At 53.2% G+C, this 22,282-nt stretch overlaps 5 protein-coding genes across 5 annotated transcripts; 3 read left to right on the top strand and 2 right to left on the bottom strand.

The window, feature by feature from the left end:
• Window positions 1–92: 92 nt before the first annotated feature.
• On the top strand, window positions 93–3,888 carry J4E84_008224 (uncharacterized protein; the record flags this gene model as incomplete). Its single annotated transcript, XM_049390801.1, has 6 exons — window positions 93–157; window positions 204–313; window positions 369–721; window positions 909–1,188; window positions 1,242–2,373; window positions 2,427–3,888. The coding sequence occupies 6 exons, from the start codon at window positions 93–95 to the stop codon at window positions 3,886–3,888; spliced, it is 3,402 nt and encodes a 1,133-aa protein (XP_049241508.1).
• A 342-nt stretch (window positions 3,889–4,230) lies between these two features.
• P5CR (Pyrroline-5-carboxylate reductase) lies at window positions 4,231–5,118 on the bottom strand (the record flags this gene model as incomplete). Its single annotated transcript, XM_049390800.1, has 1 exon — window positions 4,231–5,118. The coding sequence occupies one exon, from the start codon at window positions 5,116–5,118 to the stop codon at window positions 4,231–4,233; it is 888 nt and encodes a 295-aa protein (XP_049241507.1).
• A 386-nt stretch (window positions 5,119–5,504) lies between these two features.
• Window positions 5,505–6,215, top strand: J4E84_008222 (uncharacterized protein; the record flags this gene model as incomplete). Its single annotated transcript, XM_049390799.1, has 1 exon — window positions 5,505–6,215. One exon carries the CDS (start codon window positions 5,505–5,507, stop codon window positions 6,213–6,215), a length of 711 nt encoding a protein of 236 aa, XP_049241506.1.
• Window positions 6,216–6,602: 387 nt separating this feature from the next.
• On the bottom strand, window positions 6,603–7,342 carry J4E84_008221 (uncharacterized protein; the record flags this gene model as incomplete). The annotated part of the gene is made up of 2 exons (XM_049390798.1): window positions 6,603–6,938; window positions 7,127–7,342. 2 exons carry the CDS (start codon window positions 7,340–7,342, stop codon window positions 6,603–6,605), a joined length of 552 nt encoding a protein of 183 aa, XP_049241505.1.
• A 252-nt stretch (window positions 7,343–7,594) lies between these two features.
• On the top strand, window positions 7,595–22,282 carry J4E84_008220 (uncharacterized protein; the record flags this gene model as incomplete). The annotated part of the gene is made up of 1 exon (XM_049390797.1): window positions 7,595–22,282. One exon carries the CDS (start codon window positions 7,595–7,597, stop codon window positions 22,280–22,282), a length of 14,688 nt encoding a protein of 4,895 aa, XP_049241504.1.

Below are 22,282 nucleotides of genomic sequence, written 5' to 3'. Positions count from 1 at the left end.
TTCCCATTGATGGAGTAACGTCTGGCGCAAACATCGGTTTCAACTCTTACACGGCAGCCTGACCCCAAGTCGCGAACTTGTCGGGCCTTACCATGGGCGACCCCGCAACTGATCCCAAGGCGGCGCCGCTCGCCGACGAGCTGAGAGAGCTTGCTATGTACGTGCGAAATGCCTAGGCTCTGAACTCATACTAATGTAAGCAGGTCGCTCCCCACGACGGCCTTCCCAAAGAACTTCTTCTGCGCCCTGTGTAACGAGCTTGCGTTCGACTCATACAAGCTGATCTGCTGTGCGAAATCCATATGCTCACCATGTGTGTACACCATATGCTGCTGCCGGAGATTCTCGCAGGCGCTAACGCGGCCCAGGTCAAGGAAACCTCCAGTTCCCGACAGCGTGTCCCTCGTGCGACCACTCACCGCTCGAGGCCGACTCTTGCACACCGAACAAGTCTCTGCGTAATACGATGCGAGTGTGGCTACAAAAACAGAAGAAGAAGGAAGAGGCCAAGGCCGCGGCACAGGCAGCTACCCCGCCCGTCGAGGTGACACCGGCCGCGCCTGAGGTCCTGCCGGTCGGTGATGGTGCAGAGAAGCCCGTAGACAGTGTTGAGGATGCGCACAAGGCAGAAGGCGGTGCTGCTGAACGAGCTGCTGGTTCTGCCGAGGCCCCAGAAGAGGCTGGACAGCGCGCCGGCTCGGCCGCGGCCCAACCAAAGGAGGTAGGTTGTGAATGTCTTTCATTTCGCTCTCTCGCGAGCATGCGGGTACTGTACAATCAGAAGAAGAAGAAGAAACCAAGCAGAAGAGACATTGTCGGGCCTCTAAGCATTGCAAAACATGGTTGCCACACGTGCCAATGAGCGGAGATGCTTTCCACTCCACTCGCGCTCTTGCTGACCAAATCAGGAAAATGCTTCTCCTGAAATTGAGACTGAGCGGCGCGGTAGCACCGCCTCCCAGAGCGTGACCAACAACACGGGACCTTCAGCGGCCGACAGCTCGACCGACGAGCAAAAAACCTCCAACGGAACTAATGGCATGATGGGCAACAACCCGCCGATGAGCGGCGTGCAAAGCCAGATGGGCTTCGGCTTCCCCAATCAGGGCGGCTTCAGCAATGGCATGGCTTGGAACGGGATGCCTAATATTATGGCCAACGGCGGCTGGAACGGCATGAATCCTATGGGTATGTCTTTGGAATAATCTTGCCTTCCTTGCAGGCGACTAATGCCTTGCTAGATTTCAACAACATGAACGGAATGTACGGCAACTTTGGAGGGAACATGGGCTTGGGCATGAACGACATGTCTGCCATGAATATGATGCAGTACGGTGGCGGCTATGGCAATGGATGGAATGGTATGGGCAGTGGCTATGGAAACTTCAGCGGGCCCAATCAGCTGGGTGGCTTTAATCAATCTGGAGCATATCCCGAGATGATGAACCAGTTTCCCAAGAATAATTTCCCAAACCAGAACCACAATCGTTTCCATGCCAATCAAGGAGGAGCACATCCTCAGCGAAACAACAAGAATGGCAGCCAAGGTGGCTTTGGTCCTGGTTGCCAGAATGCGCCTGGCCGTCCGGGCAGCCGTGGCGGTCCTTTGCAAAACGTACGTTCAACCCACCAACGAAAGCTACCGAACCCATACACGGGAATCGGCCAAACTTGGAAACCAAAAACTGACCCGATTCGTTCTACACAGCGTGACGACCAGTCGCCTGACGGAAATGCCAACCCTGCTCCTGAGGTGAAGGCCGAGGGCGAGCAGTCGAAGGCGTCCGCAGATCCAACTGAAGAAGGTAAGGACATCGTCGACGCTATTCCAGTATCGCTCGAACCACAGACTTCAGCAGATGGGGTTGGTGCTGGCAATGCTAGCGAAGCTGCTGGCGACGACACTAACCAGGCAGGGGGTGGTCCACAATGCGAGACTCAAGACGGCGGTCTGAAGCCTATACAAACTGTAGACTCTGGCGATGCAGACATGCGAGAGTACGACCAGTCTATGATGGGCCCTGGTGTGCCATACCCTCAAGGAATGATGAATCAGTTCCCGGATCAGCACATGAATGCAGCCTTCGACCCCAGTATGAACATTATGGGATACAATGGCAACTATGGTCCACGTGGCGGCTTCAATAACGGGGCTTATGGTGCGGCGACAGTTCTGACAGGTCAGCCAACGGAACCGATTGGTGTCGGTGTTGCAGGTGCGCCAACTGGACCACGCGCGATGAGAGAAGGTCGACCCAACACTGGTTTCTCGAGTCGTGCCCATGGTGGGCGATATGCAGCCCCGCCACCACCCAAAAGCGTTGCGTCTGCTCAAGATGCGACAGCTGCTAGTCCACAGCGTAGAGTTCGATCGTAAGTAGACTTGATGGAGAATGAAGCACAAGCAGTGACTGACAATGACGCAGGCGGTCACCTCTCCGAGATGAGAGTATGCGGGTCAAGGAACGCTCACCCACGCCTTCTCGACCACAATCACGAACGAAGGGTGATGACAGAAGTGAGCAACGTGAGCGATCGCGTTCTGCAGATCGTCATTCTCGTCGCGATGACCGCGGTAGATCCGTTTCGCCATTGAACAACGAATACGAGGATCGCAAAGACCGCAAGCACCATCGATCGTCACGCTATGATGACCGTGACCCGGAGTATGATGATCGTTACCGCGACGAGAAGGGCAGCCGGGGTGACCGTACACGAACTGCATCGGCAGACTCCAAGTATCGTAGCAGCCGTCGTGACAAGGACAAGCACCGTTCATCGCGGTCCCACCGCGACCGGAGCAAGGAGCATCGTCGTCGCCATCGCTCCCGATCACCTCGTGAGGGAGACAAATATGAAGACGAAGAAGCGTACGGCAATGGCGAAAAGGATTCTGATGGCAGTTCACGACGCAAGCACAGGAGCGGGCGCGACCGCTCACGCGACAAGGAACGTGAACGAGACCGCAAGGATCGTAAAGAGCGAGAGCGAGACCGCAACTATGATTACGACCGCGAGAAGGATCGCTCCCGCGACAAAGATAAGGACAAGGACCGTAGGCGGCGTCGCGATCGTGAAAGTGAAGACGATGAGCGTGATTATGGGGACGACAATCACCGCTCTTCACGCCGTAGTCGCAAAGATCGCGATCGCGAGCGACGCGAGTACGATGATCATGAGCGCAAAGACAAGCCATCTCAATTGGAGAGGGAAGAGGATGTCGTCGGTCAGATGATGAAGAAACGCGCTATGTCTCCGCCCTTGAACGCACCAACCGGGCCCTCGGCGAATGGCTTCAGCATCAAGGGCCGCTCAAAGAACGCGGTCATGCCTCCACCGGCCCAACCTCCTACCGGCCCACGAGCTTTCCAGCCCCCCAAGGGTCCGGCTGCTGATCGAAATAAAGACCGAAGCGGCGAAGCTAGGGATCACCGTCGTAAAACCAGCGCGACTTCTACATCGACTATACCAACCGGCCCTTCATCGAAAGACAAAGAAACGTTCCAAGACCATTATGCCGCTGAGCGAGAGCGCAATGCCCGAGAGCGAGACAGTCGCGAACGCGTAGAGAAGCCATCCAGCTCCAGCAAGTCCCTTCAATCACGCATCTCTCCTTCATCTCGCCCTACGCTCTCGAGTAAGCGTAGCAGAGACGACTTTGACGACGAGGCTCCGGTACCCACAGGCCCCAAAGCTGATGCCAAGCCTCCCACAGGCCCCGCCGCGCATCGTGACAAGCGCAGGAAGTCTGGTGCGACGGGTGACGACAACATTGCCAGCCTCTTTACAGCGGGACTGCGTAAGAACGCCAAGGCTAGACGTGGTGGTGTGAGGACTGAAGGCGATGTCGAGCGCGAGATGATGGAGCGGGAGCGGGAAAGGCGGTAAGATGGCTCTTTTGGCCATATGCGCACCGGTTTCCAGACGGGTCTTTTGGGCTATGACAAGGCACGATATGGCTACGAGACAGTGACATGCTCAATCTGGGGGAACTGCTGGGGGAGACCTGAGGTCCTTTCTCTACTTATCTGTATTATACCCTTTGAGACATGAGTCAGAAGATATGGACGAACATGTATGCTGTATACGCAGTAATCAGCGTAGGCTTAGGTACGATAATTAAGAATTCTTGTCCGGAGATGGATACGTTGTGGAATTGTGGTATCGTTTATTCTGTGAAATCTGGGATGTTGGGACGAAGCCGTCACAGGGTTTGAAGCTTCGACATATTTACCGCCTGTGGTTTACAAACTCCTTCTGCTCACCACCCAATCTCGATGCGACGACAGTCGCTTCCCTAATTGCCTTTGCGACGGCGCCCCTGACGCCATCTTCCTCGAGAGACATGAGCCCACCGATGGTGCAACCACCAGGCGTTGAGACTTTGTCCTTCAGCACCGCTGGATGCTCGCCGTTTAGCACGAGCCCAGTGGTTCCCCTCATGGTCTGCGCAGCCATCATCTGTGCCTCTGCTCTTGGTAGGCCCATGGCAACCGCACCATCGGCCGCCGCCTCCAGTATCAGTGCGAAAAAAGCTGGACCCGAGCCACACAGCGCGGTCGCGGCATCCATGTTCGCAGGAGGGAGGTTCGTAACGCGACCGATGGAGCTGAAGACGAACTCAACGAGCTTGTACTGCGCCTCACTGAGGGGTGGGTCCGAAGTCTGGATCACAGACATGGACTCTCCTACGAAAGACGCAGTGTTGGGCATGACCCTCACCACGCGACAAGCGTTTTCTGTCTTCGCCGGCCCATGGGGATACAGGAAAGCTTCAATCTGCTCCCGCGTCACGCCTGCCAGGATGCTGACCAGCACCTTCCCCTTCAGCGCCTCCCCAACGCCCTCCTCGCCCAGAATCGTCTTGAAGCCATGTGGCTTGCAGCTCAGCAGTACGATGTCAGCCTCCTGCACGCCCTTGAGGTTCTGGTTTGTGAGCGTCTGCAGGGGGAAGTTGTAGTGGCCGAGGGCTTTGCGGACGTTTTGTTCGGCGGGGGCCCATTGGTCGCAGGCGATGAAGTTGGAGAGGTTAGGCACGTCTTTAGAGGCAGAGGCAGAGGTGGGATCGAGCGAGGCTCTCGTCCTGGCAGAGGCGAGCGAGGCCATGACGCCGCCCATTATCGCGATGCCCATGGTTCCTGGGCTTGTTAGCGATGGCTGTGGTTGGGGGGTGGGCCAGACGACGTGCCAGAGCCGAGGACAGTCAACGTGAGAGGCTTGGCTTCTTGTGTGGTCGCCATGGTGGATGAGTGCCGTGGGCGTCTTGGTGGGCACTGTTGGGCAAACGCGAAGGACGAGGGCTGCTGCGTTTCGGGAGCGCGAGATCGGCTTCCCCACGTTCCAAGGTTGGCTTGGAGAAATCTTGAGCTATGGCCATGGCCGACGATATGCGCGCACCTCCCCAAGCTCTCCGCCTGACGCTCCACACGACCTTGCCGTCCAGACCACCAAGACTACCGCCGGGCCCATAGTAGCCAAAGACGTGCGCAAGCCCGAGCTCCACCATGGCCGACCCGTTCGAGGTCCGTCAACGCTTCACGACGCTGCTCTCCCACCTCAGCGCATCCCACACGTCGCTCCAAAAGGCCGCTCTCTACGCGTTGAAGAACCGTGAAATGGACGAAGACCTCCACTCCTGCATCCTCGAGCAACTAGAACGCACCAACGTGAACACCCGCGCGAACATCATGTTCTTCATCGAATGCCTCTGCGAATACGCCGTCAGGGACAACAACTCGGGCGACGCGAGCGCAATGGGCTACGTCCGCATGTTGCAGAGAGACATACTGGCTGTCGTAGAATGCGTCGTAGGCGAAGAAGGCGCCAACATCCGCGTCGTTCGCAAAGTCCTCAAGACGCTTGAGAACCTGTCCATCCTCATGAAGGAGACTGTCCAAGAACTCGAGGCCGTACTGAAGTCGAGAGAAGTCGCGCATCCCTTCATGGCGACAGATACCTCCGACCCCAAAGACAGCTTTCCGGCTTCTGCCGGTCGGAATGGAGGGCAAAGAATGGACAAACGTCAGATTGAACAGAGGATTGAGGAGGACAGGGAGAGACACAAGAGGTTGCGGGAGAGTATCTGGGCGGTGCCAGGAGACGGCTACGAGGAGCTGGAGAAGCTATGGGATGAGGCCAGCGACATCAACGAGGACGACTACGTTACCGCGAGGGAAGATGCCGAGGAGAGGAGGAAGGTTATTGAGTTCGGATAGAATCCTGACAAAGACCGAGAGAAAATTGAGGCATGGGAAGCGGCCAGAGCTGCTGCGAACGAGGAACAGTCAAGCGACGATGAGGGTAGCCAAAGTTCCAAGACCGTGTCAGTCGGAAATGGTTCCTGGCATGGTGGGCAGGCGGTAGCTGATCTGCATTTACGGCGTTGATTGGGAGCGACAGACATTGCCACAGCATGGCCTAGGCGTTGGGGCAGAGATACCACGGGCTTGTCTCATGACGCCCACATTGTTGTTGGAATTCTGAGTAAACTGTATACATCCATGGTCATTCCAAACATATCTGTACACGCCCAAACGTAATGCTATGATACAGTATTCGTCCTTCTCTCCCAGATCCTGCTCTTCGCCGCTTATAGCATGCCCCTACTCCATGACAACTGTAGCACCCAGCGCCTTGAGCGTCTCGACAATCTTCTCCGCCTCCTCCTTTGGCACACCCTCCTTCATCATCTTCGGTGCTCCCTCAACGAACTTCTTGCTGTCCACCAAACTCAAGCCTAACATGGCCTTGATCTCCTTGATCACCTTGGGTTTCGCGCCGGCGTCGAATTTCTCGAGCTTGAGGTTGAAAAGTGTCTTCTCTTGAGCGGCGGGCGCGGCCTCTTCTTCCTCGACGGGGGCTGCGGCCGCGGGACCGGCACCTCCTCCGGGACCAGCGACAAATCCTCCCATAGGCATGTCGGGTATGTTCAGACGAGTCTGGCGAAGTGTTAGTGGGACAACCTGAACGTCGCTGCATCTATCATCGGTGGCGAAACGGTTTAAAGCCAGGCCTGTCTCCCTTAAACACAATGCAGGTGTGAAGACGGGCATGCTCTACATATTGTATGCGTGCCACTACAGGCTTCCGATGGTCGCCTTCCCACCCCCGTAGCATGTCACCGTACCTTTAACGTCGATACCAAGTCTGCAGTCTCCAACAGAGTCAATTGACTAATCTGATCCACGATCGTCGCAATCTTTGGATTTGTGGGAGCTGCCGCATCTGACTGCCATCTCCGCTGTATCCTCTGCTGTGTGGCTCCAACGGTCGGTCGTACGTATGCGGACTGCTTCGCGGTGCAGATACAGCGCCTGAGCGCGCGGGATGCCGGTGCTGCCATTGTGCTGGAGGGGAAGGCGTGAATCGATGGTGATGATTGTACGTTGCGGGCGTGCCTGCCATCATGAGATTTTGCGGAGCGGATTACGACTAATTGGGTTGGCGTCTTGGCGCGTTCCCAGACCCGCAAAAAAGTTAGAGAACTTCGAGGCCTTCAGACATCACCGCCACAACACCACCTCCCGGACATACTGAAGCGTCGAAACTATGGGAAGGCGCCCCGAAGTCCTATCACAACCCCACCCTTGCAGAAATGGAACGAATCAATACCCGCAAGTCCGGTAAAATGGTCGACATCAACACGCTTGCCACGGAAGCCTTGAAGCCCGAATCCACAGACGACATTCTTGTTCAGCATGGAAGTCTCCTCACAGAGCTATGCGCGCGGTGGGTACAGTCTGGCTCAAAGACCGACGCGAAAGTGGCGGCCTTTGGGCGATTACTACCACTTGCGCCTCACCTCGCGGAGCACGTGGAACGATTTCTGGCCCATACTTCTGATTCTCCAATCATCGGATCGATATCATCGATCGAAATCATGAGCGCTACCAGTGATGTTGATCTTGTCGAAGTTCTTCTTGGAACATTCCGACTCGTCAGTTACGACTGCAAGAACTTCACTAACTATGTACGACCGCTTGCTTTGGAGCGCCTGTCTCAGCACACGAGTCGCGTTGTACGGTACCTGGCCATACGGACGCTTTGTTTATACGCGCATACGGCGGATTTTGCGACCCAAGAAATGATCAAGCGATTCCTTGGAGAGGAGGAGATCGAGGGGCCATGGGAAGGTCAGCACATCGACTACCGCTTTTTGTCGCTTTGGGAAGAGAAGAGGTGGAAACATCTACAGAGCAAGATTGGCCAGGAGATTTCCGGGATAGACACGTACGCGAACGCTTTATATCAGGACCTATCGCCGTATACAGTCAACGTCAATGGTGTTCTACTGCCTCGGTTGGACGGAAGCCCATCCCAAGAGAGGCCTGCCCAGCTCGTCTCGACAGCCACCACAGAGGAAAACCTAAAGAAGATCGCTCATGGACTTCTTGGGTCCAGCCCTATTCTACTCACGGGCCTCGCGGGCTCGGGCAAGACTCTTCTTACGCGTCATCTCGCATGGCAGCTCAACAAGCTCGACGGAATGGTTACCCTTCATTTGAACGAACAAAGTGACGCAAAGCTACTGATTGGAATGTACACTACCGGAGCTAAGCCGGGAACCTTTAGCTGGCGCGCAGGAGTACTCACTACCGCTGTTCGGGAAGGCCGGTGGATCTTCATCGAGGATCTCGATCGGGCGCCAAACGAGGTTATCAGCACGCTGCTACCCCTCATAGAACGCGGTGAACTACTCATACCCAGCAGAGGAGAGACCATACGAGCAGCGCGTGGGTTCCGCATCATCGCCACTATGCGAAGCACCCTTAACCCAAGAGGCCAGGAGATCATACCCCGTCAGAACATGATTGGCCATCGATTCTGGAAATCTGTCACAGTGCAGATGCCTCATCTAGAGGAGTTCCGTCAGGTGATACACGCAAAGTATCCTGCGTTGCAGAAGCATCTTTCCAGCATCATGGAGGTCTATGCACGGCTATTGGACCTGTACTCAGATCCCAAATTCTCATCCGAGAATGGTACATCACTTCGAGCCATGACACCACGAGACTTACTCAAGTGGTGCGACCGGATCGCGGTACTTCTTGGACAGGCTGCATCATTCAGCAACGCGCAAAAGGACGACATATTCATGGAGGCATTCGATTGCTTTGCGGGAAGTCTGCGTACCGAAGGCGCGCGTTCGAAGGTCATGGCCTGTGTGGCAGAAGAGTTACACATCGACCCTCAGCGCAGAGACCACTTGTTAAGGAACCGCGAAGTCAAGCTTCAGGTGCCTTCCAAGACTACATCATCCGGCACTATTCAGATTGGACGAGCGCGATTGTCTAAGCATAAGTCTTCTAAGAAATCGGGTTCAGCACGGCCATTTTCAACCAATGACTACACCCTACGTTTGCTTGAGAAGGTGGCCGTAGCAGTCGATCGTCAAGAACCGCTTCTTTTAGTGGGTGAGACGGGCACTGGAAAGACAACCTGCATCCAGTATCTGGCTGAGCAGCTTGGTCGCAAGCTCGTAGCCTTCAACTTGTCACAACAAAGCGAGAGCGGCGATTTGCTGGGTGGCTTCAAGCCTGTCAATGTACGCAGCCTTGTCATTCCACTCAAGGACGAATTTGATGAAATCTTCGATACCACCTTCTCACGAAAGAAGAACTTGCGATTCATCGAAATGCTCGGAAAACGTGTCGCGAAGGGCGATTGGAAGCGCGTTTGTTCACTGTGGCGCGAGGCTCTGAAGATGGTTGATGCAGCCAGGAAATCACACGAATCGCAAACGTCATCTCCGGATCCTGATGGTGGTCAGCCTAAAAAGAAGCGAAAGATGGACTCGCTACCTGCCAACTTCCCGACAGCAAGATGGGAGAAATTTGCAGCTGATCTGCACGACTTGGAGGCGCAGCTTGCTAGTGGCTCGGAAGCGTTTGCCTTTTCTTTCCTGGAAGGCAATATCGTCAAGGCAGTTAGGAATGGCGATTGGGTATTGCTTGATGAGATCAACTTGGCGTCTTCGGACACACTAGAGGCGCTTACTGATCTTTTGGGCGGCGGCCCAGATGGGAACCCATCGATACTCCTGACCGAGACTGGCAATGTCGAACGTGTGGTCGCACATCCCAATTTCAGAGTGTTCGCTGCGATGAATCCGGCCACCGATGTAGGCAAGAAGGACCTCCCACCGGGCATCCGATCGCGATTCACTGAGCTATACGTCGAGAGTCCAGACGGTGACGAAAAGAGCTTGCGCAACATCGTGGAGAAATATCTCGGCGGAGACGGAACAGATCCAGCAATCGTGCGCATAGCACGCGATGTCACTACTCTGTACCTTGAGATTCAAAAACTTGCGAAAGCGAACATGCTCGTCGATGGCGCAGATCAAAAAGCCCACTTCAGCCTGCGAACTTTGACACGGACGTTGTCATACGCCAGGGATATTGCGCCGCTCTGTACTCTCCGTCGGGCTCTGTATGAAGGGTTTCACATGAGTTTCTTGACTTTCCTAGGCAAGGCTTCAGAAGACCTGATCGCTCCGCTTATTACCAAGCATCTTTTTCCGCAAAAGACTTCCGTAAAGGCTGAGCTCGGAAAGCCACTTCAGCAACCATCAGATGGTCGAGGCTACGTCAGACAGGGCCATTACTGGCTCCGACAGGGTGTGCATGATGTGGAGGAGCAATCGCACTACATCATCACCCCCTTTGTTCAGCGCAACATGGACAACCTCATTCGAGCTGCTTCCACACGAAAGTACCCAGTGTTGATCCAAGGCCCTACCTCATCCGGTAAGACAAGTATGATTGAGTACCTAGCCAAGCGATCAGGGAACAAGTTCGTTCGCATCAACAACCATGAGCACACCGACTTGCAAGAGTACCTAGGGTCGTACATCTCCGGACTTGACGGAAAGCTCACATTCCAAGAGGGTATATTAGTACGAGCTCTACGTGAGGGCCACTGGATCGTTTTGGACGAACTCAATCTCGCGCCTACAGATGTTCTCGAAGCTTTGAATCGCCTGCTCGATGACAACCGAGAGCTACTCATTCCAGAAACACAAGAGGTCGTCCGGCCACACGAAGACTTCATGCTCTTCGCCACACAGAACCCGGCTGGTCTCTACGGAGGACGTAAGGTGCTTTCAAGAGCTTTCCGTAATCGTTTCCTGGAGCTACACTTCGACGACATACCGGTAGAAGAGTTGACGGAGATTCTACATCGCCGTACCATGATTCCGGAAACATGGTGCAAGCGGATTGTCAAGGTATATCGGGAGCTTTCCACACTTCGACAGGAGAACCGTATCTTTGAGCAGAAGAGTTTTGCGACACTACGAGACCTATTCAGATGGGCTCAGCGCAAAGCAGACACAATCCAAGACCTAGCCAACAACGGTTACATGCTTCTTGCTGAACGCGTGCGCAAAGAGGATGAGCGAGTCGCCGTCAAGAAGATTCTAGAGACCGTGATGAGCGAAAAGGGCCCGAGGGTGACGATAGACGAAGAGCGACTGTTCAGATCTGACAGCCTATCGAACATCGAAGGGCTTGGCAATGGTATGGCTATGGTCACCACTGATATCGTTTGGACCCGCGCCATGCGTCGCTTATCGGTTCTTGTTGCACATGCTATCCGAAACAATGAACCGGTTCTACTTATCGGAGAGACTGGTTGCGGAAAAACGACTGTCTGCCAATTACTCGCAGAGCAATTCAACAACCGACTCCACATCGTCAATGCTCACCAGAACACTGAAACTGGAGACTTGATTGGTGCGCAACGACCGATCAGAAACCGGGCCGCTATTGAGGAATCAGTAAGAGAGCAAGTGCTTGAAGCACTCCATGAGACTCTGGGCGAACGCCTTCAGGGTGACCCTGGCTCGCTGGGTTTCGAAGAGCTTATGACGCTTTACGACAACATCACTAATGACTCACCCAGTGCAATCACTGATGAGCTTCGCCAATCTATACAATTCAGTCGAGCTAAGGCAAGTGCCTTGTTTGAATGGGCGGATGGTAGCTTGGTGTACGCAATGAAGCAAGGCCACTATTTTCTTCTGGACGAGATCTCGCTAGCTGATGACTCAGTGCTTGAGCGCCTGAACAGCGTTCTCGAGCCTTCGCGTTCCCTTTTGCTGGCAGAGAAAGGTCCGGTGGACTCCATGATTACAGCTAGCGATGGGTTCCAGTTTCTTGCTACTATGAACCCAGGTGGAGACTACGGTAAGAAGGAGCTCTCGCCAGCCCTTCGAAACCGCTTCACAGAGATCTGGGTTCCAGCAATGTCCGACCTCGACGACATCCTCGAGATTGTGCGATCGAAGCTGAGACCAAGCTTGATTCAGTATGCTGAAGCTATTGTCTCGTTCTCACAATGGTTCAATGACAAGTACAACACCTCTGTTGCTTCTTCAATATCTGTCCGTGATACTTTAGCATGGGTGTCTTTCGTCAACGACTCGAAAAACGGCGATCCTATATTTGGAGTTACCCACGGTGCGGCCATGGTTTTCATTGACACACTTGGTGCCAACCCGGCAGGTCTACTTGCTATTTCTGCATCCACTATCGATGATGAGAAGAGGACATGTCTACATCACCTGAGCAAGCTATTGGGTCAAGATGTCGCACCTATGTACTTCGCCGCCATTGACATCTCAAATACGGAGCATTCTTTCCAATTAGGCTCTTTCTCCATCCCCAAGTTCTCGTCGGTAGCCTCGCTGGCGTCCAACTTTGCGCTTGAAGCACCCACCACTCGCTCCAACGCGATGCGGATAGTTCGCGCACTACAACTTCCAAAACCAATCCTGTTGGAAGGAAACCCCGGTGTAGGTAAAACTACGCTAGTCACTGCCTTGGCCAGATCGATTGGCAAACCTTTGACACGTCTCAATCTATCTGAGCAGACAGATCTGATGGACTTATTCGGATCGGACGTGCCTGTCGAAGGGGGAGCCGCCGGTACATTCGCTTGGCGTGACGCTCCATTCCTCAAAGCAATGAAGAATGGCGATTGGGTACTCCTTGACGAGATGAACCTGGCCTCCCAGTCAGTACTTGAAGGCCTCAACGCGGTCCTTGATCACCGCGGCGAAGTTTACATATCTGAGTTGGACCAGACCTTTCACAAACATCAAGATTTTAGAGTCTTCGCAGCCCAGAATCCGCATCACCAGGGCGGTGGCCGTAAGGGTTTGCCAGCTTCCTTCGTCAACCGATTCACCGTCGTATATGCCGACATATTCCGCCCAGAAGACCTGACGCTCATCTGTAACAAGGTATTCCCTGGAATCGATCAGCAAGAAGTCGCAAAACTTATCCGATTCGTGGCAGACCTGGACGAGCAGGTTGTCAGCCGTCGCGCATTTGGTAATCTTGGCGCACCTTGGGAGTTTAATCTACGCGACACACTGCGCTGGCTGCAACTTCTCACTTCATCAGATTTCCCGGGTTCAGCGCGGGATTTCCTGGACACTATATTCACCCAGCGTTTCCGCACAGAGGGCGATCGCATTCGACTTCGCAAGCTGTTTGAGAACCAGTATGGGGTTCACGAACCTCGCATAAGTCTCTTTCACAGCTTGAGCGCTATGACAGTACAAGTTGGCCTCGGTCTATTACCGCGCGACACTTCAGTTGCACGTGCGGATGCCATGTCGACCCTTCGGACCTCGCGGCTGGGACCAATGGAAGCTCTTCTGGTCAGTGTGAAGCAGAATTGGCCGATAATCGTCGTGGGCCCACCCGGCTCTGGTAAGACTACTATGATCAGCCAGCTGGCAGGCTACGTCGGCGCAGACCTAATCACCTTCTCTATGAATGCTGATGTCGATGCTATGGACCTCGTTGGCGGATATGAACAGTTGGATCCGACAAGGGAGGTGCATCAATGTCTACACCAGGCGGAACAGCTCGTCCGAAGACATATTGCGACCAGCATGCAGCCCTTAGCCATCCATCTTCAGATGTTGGAACTACTTCAGGCTGGGTCTTTGGTACATGGCAACAGTAATGTCGCGCACTTCCTTGATTTGCTTTCGGGGCTGAGCCCCGAAGCAACGGAGCTGGCTCAAAAGCTGCAATCATCACTGCAAGCTTCAAGCCAACAAATCGACGGCGCGCGTTTCCAATGGGTCGACGGCATTCTCATTCGCTCGCTCGAAGAAGGGAACTGGCTTGTTCTTGATAATGCAAATCTATGCTCAAGCGCTGTTCTAGATCGACTCAACTCGCTACTCGAGCCTAACGGCTACCTTTCGATCAACGAACACTCTACAGACGATGGAGAAGCACGCATCGTACGCCCTCATCCAAATTTCCGAGTATTCATGACAATGGATTCCAAGTATGGCGAGCTGTCAAGAGCGATGCGAAACAGAGCCGTTGAGATATGTCTGTTGGAGGCTGGCGATGAAGCTTCTAAAGACGATCGACCGGTCGTGCAGTATCCACTTGATTCCGTCATGTATCGGTATCGCCAATTCCAAGAACAAGAAGAGAATTTGCCAACAACATTGGAGTACCGCTTCGAGCATCTGGGACTCCAAGATTCTAGTCTGTTGGCAAGTTTCACTAAGCAGGCCCGGCAAGGTCTCGTGTCAAGTTCTTTTGTCGAACTCAACGGAGCCAACGGCCATTCTACCACGCAACTATTATCCGCAGAGGCTCAAGAAAATCTCGAGCACCGTATATCACAACATGCTCAATTCTTGCAAAGCACGTGGGCAACGCATATCTCAGCGGTTTACAAGCTGCTTGATGATGATGAGTCAATGAGACTTCGCCCTTATCATCCTCTAGGTAACGAGCTGTTTCTGAGCCGTACCGAAAGATCGAATGCAACGAGCATCTGGAGTGCGTCGATGTATGAGATCATGCTAGACCTTCACAAGATGCAACACGCTATCCAGGATCTTCCATCCGCTCGTTTTGAAAGACGCAAAGAAAAGCAAAGGTTGCCGGCGTTCCTCCATGCGTACTGGCAGGGTCTTGTCAAAGTTGTGGATGGCCTTTCGGCGACAGTTCAACAAACTCACCATCGTGACGTTGCTTTCCTGAAGCCATTGAGAACCTTATTCTGGGCTTTCCACGGACTCACCACGGCGTCCACGTTCGATCGCGCCACGTTCCAGACTTATCTTAAGATGTTAACATCCGCAACTCCTGCCATGACCGAAGAGTCGGGTTCTCTCTCACGAACCCTGAGTACTACACTCGCTAAGCAGATGATTGCATTTGGATCTGACATTCAGTTAACCACTGGCCTGGGCATGGAACACATCTGGCGAGTATTCAAACCGTCTACACCGACAACTCATTCTCAGCTGGGCGCTGTTCTGGAGCTCGAAAGCTTAGCCGATCGGCTCGATGCGATCATGTGGCAGTCAACCTTGCACGTAGATGAGATGATACAATTACGCGAAAGGGTTGCAAGTTCCCTCACGCTCGTTCGAAAGAACCAAGTTGATGCCAAAGGACTCATCGCGGGTCTGAGTGCGGCCATCTATGACCTTGAGCAGACAATCGGGGAAGATAATATGCTCATTACTCCATACTTCGAAGACGAGTTTGAAGGGCTCTGTCAGTTCCTAGACATAACACGCCACGACATCGATACGAGCAGACAATCAGGTCTGACCTCAGCTGTTGTCGCCACGCGGGCACGGTCAGCCCTGTTCGCCAGGCGAGCGACGAAACTCATGAATCTTGCATTCGAGCGATCTGAGCATGGATCGAAACAGTTCACAAGACTGTATCGCCATCTTGGTTTGACGCGCAAATCAGCAAACGCTATGGTACTACAAGGCCGATTCCACACTGCCATATTTGCAAAGCTCCACGCTGTCGATGAAGTACAGCTAGCACAGCTCGACCGATTCGAAACGGAATTACAGGTTCTCTCCCAACAGCTGTCACTAGACGCTTGTCACATAACGCAGGGCCAGGTGACTGCGTTAGACATGATCTACAAGGACATCTACCACGAGATTATCGCATCGCACTCTAGTATGATTATGGGGTCGGCGATTGGAGGCTCAGTCGCAATATCTCCGGATGCGGACATCCCGAATTCCTATCGAGTGGCTCTAGAGGACGGGATCGCACATTGCAATCCATTGTCTGTTTCTCATATTGACGCTGCAGCGTGGACTCACTTAGGCCTTTTAGGCTTGCGGCTGTATGTCCCAAACTACCCGCACGATCCCGCGCTACGGCCTATGATCGAACGCGATATGTTCAACGCAGAGAAGAGTTCTCTTTCGCATACCCTCAGCACTTTGAGACAGTTTCAAATCGATTTCACTGGAGAAGCGACAAGTTTCCGCATCCGTCGGATCGAAGAGGCGGTCAATGCTATGGGTCAAGAGCCGCCTGTCCCGGCTATCGTCCGCCCCGTTATCTCCGAGCTCGACGATCTACAGGGCGAATTCACAAACCTACTGAGTACTACACAGCCTCTCTTGAACGGAACAATGTCCGTCCACGAAGCTGCTCGTGATCTCACCTTGCAGCAAAACATCCTTCGCATCACACAAAGACTCACCGAAGGATATCGGGAATACGACGACATCACAGACATAGCAGTAGGCTTCCTCTCTTGCCTACAAATTGGCCTCACTATAGGCCGGAGAGAAGAAGAGAAGAGGGTCGAAAGCAGTGTCAGCAGAAGTTTAGCATACATGTCATCGAGGACGCCATTCTTCGGGCGGACTCAGCCGATGGAGAAGGCAGAATTGACATTGCAGTCCATGCACGAGAGCTTACGGCAGCGCGAACACGCTATCGATATAAGGTGGCATACCCTTTACTCTTTGCTCACACTCATAAAAACCGATCCCGCGGCCATGACGACATCACCAGCTAGAGCCCTGATTCATGACTTGTTTGCTAGCTTCTACGTCGACTGGAAGACTAAGCTACTCCAAGACCAAGAGAAAGAGGCCCAAAACTCCAGCTTGTATACGTACCGTGGGCTGGACGACGACGCAGACGAAGAGGACCCAACTTTGTTTCCGGACTATGACGAAGATCAGGGAGAAGTAGTCAGTTCAGCTCGACTATCATCTAACTCACGGGATCATGCGGTCCGACTCGCCAACATTCATGCCGAACTCTTTGGCGGAGACCGGGATGCCTCAGATTCTATCAAATCATTGTTAGAGTGGTGTGCGACTGAAGTGAACCGCATATCGGGTGGTAAGGGCTTCAATAGCAAACACGAAGATGCTTTGCCAACCATATACCTGGTGCTTGAGAAGAAGGTCAACGCACTGTCGACTATTGGCACAGCGAGAACCTATAACTTCTACTTTGACCCTAATCTGTCAGAGGCCAAGCGTCTCATCACGCTCATTCATCGTATCCAGACGCGCTACCGCCAGATTCGTAATATCTGGCCAGAACATGCCACTCTCTCGGAGGTTCTGCGCACATGCGACGAAACCCTCGAGTTTCGACATGTTGATCCTGTGGCCAAGTTCATCACGAAGGCTGAGAAACTTTATGCATACATGCACGAATGGCAGAGAGTTGCCAGCAAAGAGTATAGCACGGCCAACCTTTACGATGATCTCACCAATCTCCTCGTCAGCTGGAGAGAGCTTGAGCTCACCACTTGGGCACGACTCTTCGACATGGAAGAGGAGAAGTATCGCGACGACGCGAAGAGTTGGTTCTTCGTGGCATATGAGACCATCATTGCCGCATCAGAGTGCAGCGAAGATGAGAAGAGTCTACGTACACACGTCAAGAATCTGCTCAAAACGCTGGAGGGATTCTTTGAGTCGACAACGCTTGGACATTTCGAGCAGCGCATAAAGCTTCTAAGACAGCTTTGCCAACATACAAGCATGCGCATGCAAGACCTTGGCACTTTCAAGATTGTACACGATGCACTCGACAATTTTCTCGCCTACTATTCGCGCCTTGAGAAGCCCGTGCATGACGCTCTTACCAAGGGTCGTCAAACTCTAGAGAAGCAGATGACCGATGTAATCAAGCTTGCAAGCTGGAAAGACACCAACATTGAGGTCCTAAAGCAGAGTGCAAAAGCCAATCATCGCAAGTTGACTAAATTAGTCCGCAGATTTAGGGCACTCCTCAGTCGGCCTGTGTCTGGGATTATGGGCGCTGGCTTCCCTGATGGAGATCACCTGCTACAAGACGTCTCTTTGGAGACTGCTAGTACTGCTGCCAGCTACGAAGGACTCCAGCTTTGTGCAACGAGCATTCCAGGCTGGGATGAGAGGCCTGCTCGCTTCAAGAATCTTGCTATCACAGTCTCGATGATGCGCGATCTCACAACACCAAAGGCCGATACTGTCGACGGTGCATCGTACATCACCGAGTTCATTGCTGAGATCTCAAGCTCTATACTTGAGTTGCAAAAGGCGACACCCACGACGCTCACGGAAGAGAACAAAACTTCCGTACAACACCTCAAGACCCAGAAGCGCAAGCTCTACGCCGATACGATGAAGGAGCTGCGGCGGATGGGTATTAACTCGAATCTAAGTGTGGACACGCTAGCAAAGCAAGATGAGCTTTCGACAATACTCTCTACTATTCCATTGGTCAAGGGAGGTAACATGACCGGACGTTCCGCTGAATACTACCTCCACAAAGCACTCAACCTCATGCCTCAGGTTCGCGCGGTTACCAGAGAACATTCTGGTGACCTGACTCCAAACGACGTAGCAAGAAGCATTGGCTACTTAGAGGGCCTGCTAAATGCCTGTATCCGACAGCGCAGTGTGCTGAGCAAGGCTACGCTCAGTCTTGAACAGATCAAAGCACCTGTGTCACTCGTTGATAGCATCTGCCAGTTGGCGCCCGGTCAAGCTACATTAGTTTCCGACCATGTGGATGTCTCAGGCTTTGTACAGCCGCAACTTCGGTGGCTTGCTGCTATGATCAAGACCGCCGCCGATGTGGTGACTGCTCAGGCTAGGCTCGGGAAGACAAGTGAGCTCGATGCATTGATTCATGAAATGCGCAGTTGGACCAGTACTGCTACAAACCTTGCCGATGCATACGACCAGTCGCCGAAGCTCCCATTCAAAGTCCAGTCCATCGATCGTCAAGAAGCCAACAACACCGTCAAAACCTTCTTGTCCGATCTTCAGCGGGCGTTCAACGCATCCGTCAACAACAACGACATGGCAAAGACAGTGCTTCTGCACCTTGAACCATTCATTTTCTCGTATCCCGCTGCCGATCCTGTCAGATCTCTAATTGATATTCGCATAACAGTTGAGTCTTATGCTCGAGACGTACTCGCTTCTCTGGATCTTGTCCTTGGTTCAATGCAAGATGTGGAGGCCGCCATGGCAGACATACCGACCTCGACAGACGATACGTCCTGGCTCCTCAAGGAGGAACAAGCACTCGCCGCTGCGCTTGTCGGCTTGCATTCTCCTCAAATCAGCGAAGCCCTACAAACGCTCCTCGAAAGGATGCATTACCTACACGAAGATGCCAATCTGCAAGTCATCGTCGCTTTGTTTGCATGCGTAAAGCCAATCTTACATCAGTATGTGGCGACGCACAAGTACATTGTTAATCGCTTTGATGTGCTTCATGCAACGACTGCGAATCTACTGCATCGTCTGTCGAAGTCATTCATCCAGATTGGCACGGAAGGTTTCTGTCAACCTCCCGAGAAATCTAACGATCCCCAGAAGGGCAAGGACGATAAGCTTGAATCTGGAACTGGCCTCGGCGAAGGTGAAGGTGCCGAAGACATCTCCAAAGATATTGAAGACGATGAAGACCTCGAGGATCTGGCACAGGAGCAGAAGGGTGAACGTGAGGGCAGTATTGAAGAACAAGAAGATGCTGTCGATATGGGCGAGCAAGAGATGGAAGGTGAGACGGAAGAGATGGGAGAGAAAGAAGATAAGGGCGAGGAGTCTGGCGAGGAAGGAGATGATGATGCACAAAGTGAGGTTGGCAGTGTCGACGACCTCGGCCCGAGTGCTGTTGACGAGAAGATGTGGGACGATGGTGGCAAGGAAGACGACGCGAAGGACAAAGAAGGCAATGAAGATGTGGGAACTGAAGATCAAGACGAGCAAGTTGCTTCCGAGCAAAAGGAAAAGGAGAAGAGTGGTGAGGACGAAAAGAAAGACGAGAAAGACGAGAAGGACGATAATCAGGAGGGCGAGGAAGACGAGGAAATGGAGACGGAAGGCGAGGAGCAGGATGAGAACGTTGGCGTTGGCGAGAAAGAGCAGATGGATCCGCATGCGAAAGAGGAAGAGACACTGGAACTGCCAGAAGACTTGAACATGGACGGTCAAGATGACGAAGGCAAGGAAGATGATGATCTTGGTGACATGGACATGGGAGATGATCTGCCAGAAGAAGACATGCAGCCAGAAGTTGATCCAGCACTGCCAGATACCATGGACGAAGATGTCGGCCCAGAGCAGGAAGACGAAGAGGAAAAAGAAACAGCCGGTCATGTTGGAAATGAGGAACAGCCAGAAGAAGGACAAGAAGACGAGGGTGATGAGCCGATGGACGATGACGATGCTGTTCCTCTTCCAGATGAAAACATGCCGGACGATGAGGCTCGCGAGCAAAAAGACACCGATCATGCTGATCCTAATGCCGAAGCCGGCGCGGGTACAGAAGCCAATGAAGAAGCTCACACGAACAAGAATGATCAAACATCTGCCAGTGCTGCAAACCAAGACGATGGCCAGGAAGGCGAATCAGCTGAACAGCAACAAGCACCGACAACTGAGGACGGTCAACTTGGGCAAAATGCGGCGCCAGATGCTGGAGGACAGGGAGACCAACCTGAGGAATCTCGTGAGGCGCAGTCTTTCAAGAAACTGGGCGATGTGCTCGAGAAGTGGTACAACCAGCAGAAGCAGATTCAAGACGCCAAAGAAATGGATGAGACTCAAGCTCAGCAAATCGATAAAGAGATCGACATGGCTGATGCGGACTTTGAGCACGTTGGTGACGAAGAACAGCGAGCTGATACGCAAGCATTGGGCACCGCAACTGAGGATCAAGCGAAGACGTTGGATCACGATATGGCTCTGCCAATGAATGAAGAGGAGGACAAGCTGCCATCCCGCCCCGATGACAAAGACGAAGAGAGGACTGGTGCCGATGAAGACCTTGATATGGAGGAGCCTGAGCAGCAACAAGACCAAGACCAAGAAGCTCAGCAGCCGCAGTCGAATGCGATGGAAGGCCAGCCTCAGGCTTTCGTCGGCGAACCACGACCCTTTTCCGATCAAGAAGATGAAGACATGGCCGATGCTGTATCGCTCAAAGATGATGTCTCGTCTACGACGTCGTCTGCTGATAACATCGAAGCCCAGCTCTCGCTTACGCACCTCGATCCAAATACCATAGATCCCACTTCTGCACGCGCCCTCTGGCTTGCGCACGAAGCTTCGACAAATTCGCTCTCTCAACAGCTGACCGAGCATCTCCGCCTTATCCTTGCACCCACTCTCGCTACAAAGCTTCGTGGAGACTTCCGCACAGGAAAGCGACTCAACCTCAAGCGCATTATTCCCTACATCGCATCAGGTTATAAACGCGACAAGATTTGGTTGCGACGTAGCATGCCAAGCAAGAGAAGCTACCAGGTCATGATCGCATTGGACAACAGTGGCAGTATGGCCGACAGCGGAGCCAGCGGACTCGCACTCAAGACCCTTACGCTTGTTACTCGCTCGCTTTCGATGCTAGAAGTTGGCGAGGTTAGTGTCGTAGGCTTTGGCGACGAAGTCAATGTTGCGCATGACTTTGACAAGCCCTTCACTTCCGAAGCCGGTGTACGTGTCTTTGAGCAATTTGGCTTTGACGCCAAAAAGACCAACGTTCGGGGTCTGGTCGATAAGAGCTTGGAGCTATTCAAGGATGCGCGACAGAACGGATCGAGTTCAGCGGGTGAAGATCTCTGGCAATTAATGCTCATTGTCAGTGATGGTCTCTGCGACGATCACGCGGAAATCCAACGTCTCGTTCGCAAAGCGCAAGAAGAGCGTGTGATGATCGTCTTCATCATCATCGATAGCTCTGCTACCGCTCCGTCGGTATCAACACCTGTGCCATCTGACAACCTTGGTGCCCAGCCACCTGTGCCAGTGAAGGATCAAGCCAAGACTTCTATCCTGGATTTACAGTCTGCTGTGTTCACGCCTGAGGGCAAAATTGTGAGATACAAGTACATGGAGCAGTTCCCGTTCAGGTACTATCTCGTTGTGAGGGATGTGAGGGAGTTACCGGGCGTATTGGCTGGGGCACTGAGGCAGTGGTTCGGTGAAGTTGCGGGGAGTGCTTAA

Source organism: Alternaria hordeiaustralica (assembly GCF_023758085.1).
Source record: "Alternaria hordeiaustralica strain BMP 2776 chromosome Unknown scaffold_20, whole genome shotgun sequence".
In the NCBI taxonomy this organism is placed as follows: domain Eukaryota; kingdom Fungi; phylum Ascomycota; class Dothideomycetes; order Pleosporales; family Pleosporaceae; genus Alternaria; species Alternaria hordeiaustralica.
Note: the sequence above shows the minus strand (reverse complement) of the source record. Positions and strands in the feature narration are given on the sequence as shown.